The sequence below is a fragment of the Amaranthus tricolor genome, chromosome 3 (assembly GCF_026212465.1).
Source record: "Amaranthus tricolor cultivar Red isolate AtriRed21 chromosome 3, ASM2621246v1, whole genome shotgun sequence".
Lineage (NCBI taxonomy): Eukaryota > Viridiplantae > Streptophyta > Magnoliopsida > Caryophyllales > Amaranthaceae > Amaranthus > Amaranthus tricolor.
This window is the reverse complement of record NC_080049.1, coordinates 3,291,605-3,302,956: the sequence shown is the minus strand read 5'-3', so window position 1 is coordinate 3,302,956 and position 11,352 is coordinate 3,291,605. Positions and strand designations below refer to the sequence as shown.

Below are 11,352 nucleotides of genomic sequence, written 5' to 3'. Positions count from 1 at the left end.
TTGTATAACTTCATTTAATTTAATATGTTTTTTTAAAGCAACTTCAAAGAATTACTTTATAATTAAGGATCATGAGCTAGATGAGTTGGTTTATTTCTCCACCTTAATTATAGAGAGTCTAGGGTTCGACCCTTACCACGTACATCTCACACCCTTCACACCCTTTTCCCTCTATTTCCCGTTCCCCTAATCCTATGGCCGAGATGCACGGTACCACAGGTACCTTTCAAAAAAAAAAATACTTTATAATTATTTAGTTTGTGAATAAATAGATACTTAATTGTTTTAGTGTTAGAGTTATTAATTTTCAATACTTAGAACAATAAAGCTATTGAATTTTTTTTTTTGTTTGATAACAAACAATGATTTTTTGAATTAACTCATTTGGGAACCTAGGTTAACTCAAACAAAAAACATTTGCTCAAATTTAAACTCCTTTGGTTTTTGACACTAAATAGTGGTAATTAACGCTAGGTTTTCTAAAAAAAACATCTTTTACAAACAACTCTCTTAAATATTTCCAAATTTTCTTAATTTTCTACAAAATTAATTCTGGAAACGCAAAACTCCCTATATGCCAACTTCAGTATTCATAAAATGTATGAGTTGGAATCTAAACCTAACTTCATACAACGGACTATCTTCATCCGAATTGCAAATTTTAGTCAGAATTCTGTATATAATAATTCGAAAAATACTTAAAACAACCAAAAGGTGAAATCATAATACCAACACAAGGCATAAATCAGCAGTTTACAGGACCAAAACTATAACCAAATACTTAATCTGTGCAGAAATGAGGAGCATATGAAACAAATCATAACTACATAAAATCTTAAACAAAACTGAAATCAATCTCACACTAAATCCTTTATTCCAAACTTATGAGAAACTTATGAGAAAGCACAAAAGTTCAAAAGCTAAAAAAATTACAAACCTCAAAGTCATCGTCAGCGCCAGCATTGTCGGAACTCACAGTTGGTGGCCGGAGAAAGAGAGCCCACATGAACCTTTGCCTGATTTAGTCTTACTTTACCCTTTTTTCAATGAGAAACTGAAGAGAAGAAGGGAAAATTAGGGCTGAAGGTAAGGAATGGAAAGGGAAAAGAGGAAGTCAGTAGAGAGGAAGAAAGTAGAAAAGGTGAAAAGGGACGCGTACATAGAGTGTTTTCACTGTTCTGTTCATCAAATGTTGATGAATAGTATTAAGCCTTATAAACGTTTTATATATCATCAAATGTTGATGAATAGTATTAAGCCTTACCAAACGTTTTATATATAGAGAGAGATAGATAAATCTTATTCACTACAATTTTTAATACTTGTACTAAATCAATTTAGTTGTCCCATTAAAATTAACATTAAAATTATGTCGCAAAATTACATCTTTATAAAAGTTGAAGCAATTGTAATAAGATGGGTGTATATAGCGTCTATTTTTTAAATATCTACAACCCCTACCTGATGCGCACCTTGTATAAAAAACTAATGTAATCAGCAAAGAAGGTTAACTACATTCATGTTGTAGCCAAAGACAATGAGATTTGAGTTGTTTTTATCATTTAATTTTTTTCAACAGTGTTTCAATTATTCTGGTTAAATATTTTATATTAAACTATTTTATGTTATTTTGAATTATATTTGTTTCTTCTTTAATTCTTTTGGTTGATTTTTTTTTAAAAAAGCTGCATAATAATACAATGTTTAATTCTTTTTCTTTTAATTCGATCTGGTAATTATTTCACAAGAGTTATCCTTCATTGTAATCTCTATTGTGAGAATGTTATTTTTGTTAATTGAATATTAGTTTGAACTTGTTCGGGTGTTTTTAATACTCTTTTCCATTAACTATTATTGTTTTATTTGATTTTTTTATACTATTCATTGATCACTCTTATTTTGCATTTTATTTTTAATTTATAAATTAAAATATAGTCAAATGAGGTCTTATTTAATTCGTTTGGATTTAAATTTTATTACAATTAATATTTTATAATTTTTAGTTACACACAATTTGATATATTTACAATTAAATATGTGTAAACCAAAGACCACAATAATAATGAATAGGAGGGAGTAGTATATTTATAGAATTTTGGCAATAATAATAAATCACATTTTTTATAACTTAACGGTCCGTTTGTTAGTGATGTAAATGGTGGTAATGGGAATGATTTATAGTGTAAAATTTCATCAAAAGTTCTATATCATTCCCATGGAAATGAAACTTTGACCACAAAAAAGTTTTTTTATTTACAAATTTTTATTACCACCTAATACCACATCTCTCAATGGAAATGTATTGGAATGAAATTTATGAAGAAAATAGATGATTGAAGTTGGACAAGCATGACCATTAAAGTAGTCAAGAGATTTTTCAATTAAAATTACACTAGTTTTTCATTTCCATTATCACTGTTTATTACTACCTATCAAACGGGCAGTAAATATTTTAACTGTGTACGATGAGAGTGAATGACTGATTGATATTGATACTATATATCCTTTGTATCATGTAGTACTCTTATTTGAGTTAATTTTTAGTTAATTTTTTTTAATTAAAAGTAGAAACTTTTTTTTTTTTTGAGAAAGTTTGTATTGAAAGATAAATAATTAATGAATTAATCCAACTCATATCATTAATTCCATTGCATTTAGTGACTTTTTCATTATTAATGTTTTTATATGACCATTTTAAAGGAGCTAGTTTCTTTTCAAAAGAATCAAAATAACATTAATGAAGAGAATATGTGAATTTTTATGCATAGTCCTAAGGCCTATGTGTATCAAAACCCTTAGACTAATATTGGAATTTCAATCATATGGAAGTACATAATTAAAACCACAAATTACAATTGCTCAAAAGTGTAATGGCTCAAAGATTTGAAAGTTAGCGAGCAAATTACATAAAGTTTGGACACCATGACAATAAAACAAATCAATTTATAAGCTAAAAATTGAAAATCAAATAGACTAATCATTGTAAAATGGTTTTTGGTATCTTATACGGTCAATATAATTCGGTAAACTTTAAAATAGAAATTTCTTACTTGACCTACTTTTAATATTAAATTAATCGTCTCACATTCAATTTAAAGTGTTTGTACAAGTAGTACTAACAAAAGCTAACTCGATCTCCTAACCTGATCTGAAACTGATTCGAAATTAGTAGATTTGGGTTTAAATTTTTTACCCAATTAATTAGTGGGTTATTCCGACCTGATTTGTTTATTAAATGAGTCAATTCAAGTCGGGTCATCCATATTATCTAATATTTAACTTTAACATAAATTTTATAAAAAAAAAAAAATAAAAAAAAAAAAAAAAAAAAACTCCTAGCAGCTTCATAACTACATTATATATATATATATATATATATATATATATATATATATATATATATATATATATATATATATATATATATGACTTAACCATTGAAAAACCCTAAACCAAAAATTCATTTGGAATCAGAATGCCGCAGTTGGTGGTGTTTCACTGATTCTTCTTCCCTGTTCTTTTTTTTTTTTTTTTTTTTCTAATTTTCATTTGCCATCAACCTTTCAATGCAAGGTAATGGATCCCATTGAAACTGAACATGTTCAAGTATGTTAGATTGACTCAAAAGATGATCTTGACGCAATCAATAAGATGGTTTCCATTGAACTGTTTGAAGAATGCATATTACTAAATGTAAATGGCAATGTATTATGAAGTGTGAATGGCAATGTATTGGTTTATATATTAGTTTTTAAAAATTTAAAATTATAGAGTAAATGATATAAAGAATTAAAAAATGGGTCAAATTAATCGAAATAAATGGGTCAATTAACCTAGAAAAAAATCAAGGTTATTTGGGTTTTTAATAGGTTAACACGACCTGATACAAATCACTTTGGGGTTTTAATTTTTGACCCATTTAATTAAACAGGTCAGATTCAGGTTAATGGTTTATTGATCCAATTATATATGACTCAAACCTATAAATAACCCAACTTAATCTGTTGGACACCCCATGTACAAGGATAGCTATTTAATTTAAAGTCTTAGTATTAAGATAGCTAAATAACTTTATTTTTAAAGAGTAGACTTAGGAGTAGAAGTATTTGTTTCGGCGTAGGAAATGGCGAAGATTGATGGCTTGGTGATAGCAAACTCTTCATAACACTAACCACATCTTTTATGACTTTTATGAGGATAATTTACTCAATGACAGTAATGGTAATGTTGTTCCCTCTTTAATTTTGTCTGCCATGTCTGTGGAGTACTCAATTAGTTTTACGTAAGTGGAGTAATTCTTACCGACATGTTAGGGAGCTTAGTGGTACTCTTTGACCAACATTGCCTTCCAAGAGCTTTCTTTTTTCACATATTGTTGTGGGTCACAACAGAACCAGCCCATTACATTTTTTAAAAATACAAAAATGAAAAATATAGTGTAACTGTATATTTATTCGGTAATGTTTTATAATATTTCAAATAGGCATTTTAGATACATCAAGTATGGATTCAAAATATGTTAAGTTGGTGTTTTAAAGATGCTGAAGTTATCTAGTAGGTGTTATATGCTGTAGTTGTTTACGTTATTTATTGTAGGTGTTTAGATTATTTGTTGTAGGTGTTTAGATTATTTGTTGTAGGTGTTTTTATTTTGTGTTGTAGGTATTTTTTGTTATCTAATTGAAGTGTTTAGGTTATTTGTTGTATGTATATATATTATGCGTTGTAGGTGTTTAGGTTATTTAGTGTAGAATTTTATATTATGTGTTGTAGCCTTGTAGGTGTTTTTAATGAATTGAATTGGCCTTTGGAAGCCGTCTTTCAAAAAGACAATCTCGCAAAAAACCTACTATGTTTTTTATCTAGCTTTAAATTTTGGTATTATTATTATTATTATTATTATTATTATTATGGGATGCTTATACTCTAGATCCTACAGTCTTTGGATTACGGTCGAAACCTTAAAAGTCAATTTAGATTTACAATCTATTACCTCCATTTCATAATACTCTCATAGTCTCATCATTTCTACTTGACACAAGTATTAAAGGAAAATACGAGAAGGTTCTGAGTATATTTAATATATTCAACTGCATAGGATCTTAAAAAATCATGGACCTTAATATTAAATTATGTAGTAATATGTTAAATGTTTAAAAATATAAAGTTGTTTAAAAAACATCATCTTTTTTTATATTGCTTGGAATCTTTAAAGAATTTATTAATTTTTGCTCTGCCCTTACTGGTTGATATATAGTAAAATACCATTATTGTTGTTAAATAATGCCAAAGTATAAGAGTAAATGAAGTATATTGTAGGAATAAAGTATGAGTAAATAAAATATTTATAAGTTATTTTAATTTTTAAGACATATAGCAATTAGCAAATATTGTGAATCATATAAAAATATATAACAAGTATTATAGTACATTTACAAAAGAAACGTATAAGTACAGTATACTTCTGTATAAGAGTAGTTCCTTATAATTAATATCTCAAAACTTTTTTTTATTCTTCCATAAAAAAAAAAATTGTGCTTGAATTTATACAAGTATATACAACCATTATCCATTTACTTTCCATATTCTATTATTTTTGGTGGCCATGATGGAAGAAAATGTGATGATTGACTTCACTATTATTGTAGCTTATCTTAAGGAATCCAAGCTTCAAAAGTCTTGATGTAGGAGTAATTTTTTTAAGTCCAACTTTTTAAAAGTTAGACTAAATTTGATAATTGAATTTATAATATAAGGAAAACAAAAAGAAAATCAAATATAAATTAAAGACTTAAATGGTTAAGATTTTAATTTGACAAATGCATTATTCAAAAGTATTGATTTTTATTATTTAGGGTGATATAATATTAGTCTATAATGAATGACTCATGTCTCTCCTAATTGAGTCTCTTATTCATTGTTAAAAAATTAATTCTCTTGTTGGCATCAGAATTCAGAGCTATAGTTAGATTGCACAAAAACTTTACTCATAGAAGATGGTAATTTGTAGAAACAACTAAAAATTTCAACGAAATAAGCATAATTGCATAAATATCCAAAATTCAATTAATTGTGTGTAGAATAAATTTTATATTGCACTATATTCGTTAAATAGTGTAGTTCTATTTAATGTTTGCTTTAATTTTAGCTGATTATTCCACATCAACAAATTAATTAATATGGTGTGCATGCTTTATAAATAATTGGAGACTTTCTTCTCATTGTCATATGGTTTTGGAATGGTATGTATCTTCTTGACTTATGAAATGTATGCATCTCATATTTCTCCGTTAATATACTAGCATAAGTCCAACTCAATTTAACATGGCTTAATTGCGAGGGTATAAGTTTAGTTTTAATGTTCTAACTACATAGTGCTCGTGCGACGATGCACGACTTTATTAATAAATATTCAGGCATATTTATATTATTTAAGAAATAAAAATTTTAAGAAATAAATTTTATATTATAGTTATATCTAATTTCACTCTGAATAGTTATATACATTACATATATTGTTTGATTTGTATCATATTTTGCATTGTGCGTGTAGATAATTGTGAAAATTTAGTTCATGGCAAATAAATCACAACAAAAGACAAAAACTTTGATTATATATTTAATGTAATTATATTTATACTTCTATTTGTTTATTTTGTATAAAAGGGCAAATGATTTGTACATGAAGCATACAATACAAAATTATGAGTAATTTTAATAAAAAAATAACATACCAATTTCTGCTAACAAAAAAAAAATATTACATTAATTTATATATAAAGTATTACAACTTTTGATAACACACATCAAAATCAAATTTTAGTTAAATATTTATGTAAAATTATTTTATAAAAGTTTAAACAAAAAAATAATTGATTTGTCATAAAAAAATTTTATGAGTGACTTGAATAAAGATAGTCACAACCTAAATCATATTAGAATTAAGCATTGTATTTAAGTAACCAATAGTATAAATAAAATAATTCATAATAAAAGTATACTTATTATCTTTTAACCATCTCAAATATCCAATATACTAAAATAATAATTATTTAATTAATAAAATTGATAAGATATTATAAATAATTGAAAAAAAGAAATAAAATATATAGTTTTCTAATACAATAATAATGTGACTCAAAAAGTATAAAATTAATAAATATGGATAATATTATAGTCATAGTTATAAAGTATTAAAGTCAAAGATATAAATATTAGTCATAATAACAATGATATTATCATTGAGTTTTGAAAGGAAAAACTTTGTTAAGATTGTGACATATAAGTAATATTTAAGAGTGATTAGTGATGATATCAGCGTGTTTTGTTTTAGTAATAGTTATAAATAGATATATCTCGTCAAAGTTGACTCAAGAAATTTGGTAAGAACAAAGGCGTGAAGAGGGCTTCTTTTATGGCAAAAGGAATAGCAATTTGAGGTAGGTGAGCTGTGATTAGCATTTTTGTCTCGGGAAGTTTCAGTTGGAACAAATATGGAAAGCATCTTAATAATTTCTTTTATTTATACATACTTAGCTTTGACTTGATTTCTTCACCTAAACCACTAAACAAATTATGAGTATTTTATGTATAGATAAAAAATACTCCCTGTCCCATATAATGTGTAGTGTTTTGAAACTAATAAAAGTTAAGAGAATGTTATTTATGTAGTATTTTTTGTCATAGGTGTAAATTTAATTATTACCATATTATATATTTTTATATTATACTCCCTCTATTTATTTTTAGACGTGGTATTTGCTTTTTAAGTACTATTCATCAACCACTCTTAAATTGTAATTTATTCTTAATTTATAAATTTAAACATAGTCAAATGAGATTTTGTTTGCTTCATCTCAACATAAGGTATATTAATATTTATTTTTTATAATTTTTAATTATGCACAATTAGAGATTTTATTTATAGATTGAATTAACGCATTGGCAAACATGCAAAAAGCAAATGAGATGTTTGAAAAGAAATATCTTAATTTATGCATAAAAAGGAATTTAGCTACTCTTGTGAGAGATCGTCTCTCTCAAAGAGACGACCTCAAAACAAGAAGTTCACATTCTTATTTCCTCTTTAATTTGTATTAATTGTGTTATTTAGTCCATATATCTAGTGTGTCTCTTGGAGAGACCGCCTCTTATAACAATTAGTTAATGTAGTGTTTGGGAACAAGTATTCATTTCAAATTATGGATTTCAATTATGAAATCATAAATGAAGAATTTGAGAATGACAAATTTGGGGTAGTCATTCTCAAATCCTCAACTTCAACTACTTTAAAAACAATGGTGGAATTTGATTCAAATCCAAATTTAAAAATTTTTAATTTGCCAAACAATAGATTTAAGCCAATTTTAAATTTCCAAATGAAATCATTATTTTCAAACATAGCATAAAAGAATTTTAAAAGTTTGATTTTTAAAAAATAAACTATGAATCAAATAAGATAATATTAACTATTATTTTACATACAAAGATTAATATAAGAAATTAATAAGATAACCTACTAAATGGCTAGTGATTACTCAAGCAATAATGAGTAATAAAGAAGGAAAGAAGTTCATATAAGTGATGTCACCACTTCCCCTCACAAGATATTCATACTATATAATATCACTAAATTCTTGATTCAAATAAATATGTAAAATTGGTTACATAAACTTTCACATATAAAAATGTCACTCAATAATCTTCGTAGAAATTCTATTTACAATTGGCAATCCCAAAGAAAAATTTGATATAATCTAAAATAAACAATTAATTTCTATCCCTCAAAATTCTTTAATTTTTTTCATTTTCAAAAAACCTTGAATCAAACAAATAATACATTACTTAACACATAAAATATAATTGGAGGCTAGACTTTTTATCAGAGGTACAACTAAGAATTCCCTGGTACACAAACATGTAGATAGATAGTAAAAATTAAACTATTGTCAAAAAAATAAAAGTAAAAGCTTTCAACCATTAAACGATCAAACCGTACAGGAATTTTGGAGGTGTGACGTCTAGAAAGTATCTATGCTTGATCATTATTGTTATCGTTATCGTCATCATCGATTTCACGAAAGAAAGTATCGGCAAGAAGATCAGAGGCGGAGGGTCTAGCCCTAGGTTGAGCAAGACACTTTTCAATGAATGTCTTGACCTCCAAGTCCTTAATTTTGTTAAGGGCATGTGGTCTCAACCCAGAAGTGACCTTTTTATAAATTCTAGCAATGTTATCACATTCACTATATGGAATTTCCATGGTTACCATTTCAATCATACACATTCCAAATGAGTAGATATCAACTAACTCAGTGTAATCTTCTTCATAGAGCTCTGGTGCCATGAATTCTGGTGTCCCAAGGATGGAATGTGCAACATGGCTCTTTCCTACTATTGCTGCAAGACCAAAATCCCCAATCTTCACCTATAAATTCAAATCACATTCTTAGCATGCATGCAACTCAATAGTCAATATGATATATAGGAAGCTACCCATCATGATCAAGGAATAAAAAGAAATCATTTGGTTGCCTTGAATTAAATTTTTGTTTTCTAAAAATCGTTTTTTTATTTTTTTTTTCTGAAAGAAAGAAATATCACACGTAAATATATAGATGAAGTTGAAGGGTAAAGAATAAAAAATGCAAAGATTAGTTGAATTATTACCTGTCCAATGTTACCATTAACAAAAATATTGCTAGCATTGAGATCTCTATGTATAATACAAGGTTGATGATTATGTAAATATTCCAAACCCTTCAAAATTTGCTTAGCCCATTTCTTCAAAGCTCTTAAAGAAACATGTTTATGTTTCTTCCTGTATTCCCTTAAATTCCCAGATGTACAACATTCAGTTATGAAATTTAAGGTGTTCTGGAGTTCATCCTCCCAAACACTATACAATGCAATTATATTCTTATTCTTTAAACTCCTTAATAACCTCACTTCACCATATAATCTCTCTATCATAACCTCATCACCACTAAATTGCTTCAACTTCACTTGGTTCCAAGCCACCTCTATCCCCTCTTCTTGATCAAATGCCCTATACACCTTTTTTACGGCACCCACCCCAAGTAGCTCGTCGTAACGACCATACCTTCCTGTCGGATCCACCTCAATAAACACTTCCGACTCGCTGTCAGGTGGGTCCCATTCTACACTTTCCATCGGCATCTGTGTATATAATATAACAGTCGCGTATTTTAAATAATTTTATAAATAATATTCTAAAATTATGAAGGTGATTCACTGGTGGTTATTATTATTATTATTATTATTGTTACAATAACGATCTAATTTGGTGATAAATTTATTTTCAAATTAATATTATTTTATAAAGTAATTAGTATGTGGCTAAGCATATTGCTTGTATGATTAATTAAACAAAATAATCATATGTATTTTAAAATTAGAGATTGGCTTCTAACAACCCAATAAGAGGAAGACAAAATTATATATGGTGATGGTATATTGGTATACAAGTAATAGTGGAAGGGAATAAATAATATACTAAATTACACTTTAATTAATGGGTCACTATATTTTACTTTAGTTTGAATTTTATTCCTTTGAATTTATCTTGCTTTAGATTCAAAAAGAGGAAAAAGTAGTGGAAATCATTTGTTTCTTTTTATTTTATTTATTTTTTATTGATTTTCCTTCATATTCAAGCATTCCAATGCAAAAGCTCACCAAAATTAAATATGAAAACATAAAAATAAAATTATAAAGAGATCAATATTGAAGATTTTCCATGAATAGATGTTAAGAAATAATTTCAACTAGCAAATAAATCAAATTATTACAAGAAAAAAAACATAAAAATAGTTTTATAGATTAAAAAAATTGAAAAATAAAAATATGAGTTTCATATCGATTGAAAGTTTGTTATGAGTATTTATTATTGCATCTAAACGTAAGTACACGAATAATTATGATTTATGTCCCTAAATATGTATTCCAAAGTCTTGAAAAGCTTATAACGAGACATATAATATATTGGAATTGGAACAAAGAGAGTAATTAATATAAATATAAATAAAAATTTTAAGACGAGGTATATAAACATTAGAGAGATTACCTTAGACTCACAAAGGGGTGGTGGAGGTGGAGGTGGAGGTGGAGGTGGTGGTGGCAGAGATGGAGGTTTGTTGCAACAGGGAGGAGGAGAAAAAAAGCAACAAAATTTGAAGAGAGTGAAAAACTCATAGCAAGTAAAGGCCATTTTTGTTTTTGGACAATTACTTATTTATAGAGATGAGCATATTATTTTAGATTGGGTTAGGTAAAGTACTTTGTATGGATGTTGTAGAAATTTTATTTTTTTATTTTTCTTTTCTTTTAGAG

The 11,352-nt window shown here is 26.9% G+C and overlaps 1 protein-coding gene across 1 annotated transcript; it reads right to left on the bottom strand.

Moving 5' to 3' along the window:
* Window positions 1-8,625: 8,625 nt before the first annotated feature.
* Window positions 8,626-11,352, bottom strand: LOC130808891 (probable serine/threonine-protein kinase WNK11). The gene is made up of 3 exons (XM_057674432.1): window positions 11,087-11,352; window positions 9,670-10,179; window positions 8,626-9,427 (listed from the first exon to the last, which is right to left on the bottom strand). The coding sequence occupies exons 1-3, from the start codon at window positions 11,228-11,230 to the stop codon at window positions 9,032-9,034; spliced, it is 1,050 nt and encodes a 349-aa protein (XP_057530415.1). The 5' UTR covers window positions 11,231-11,352; the 3' UTR covers window positions 8,626-9,031.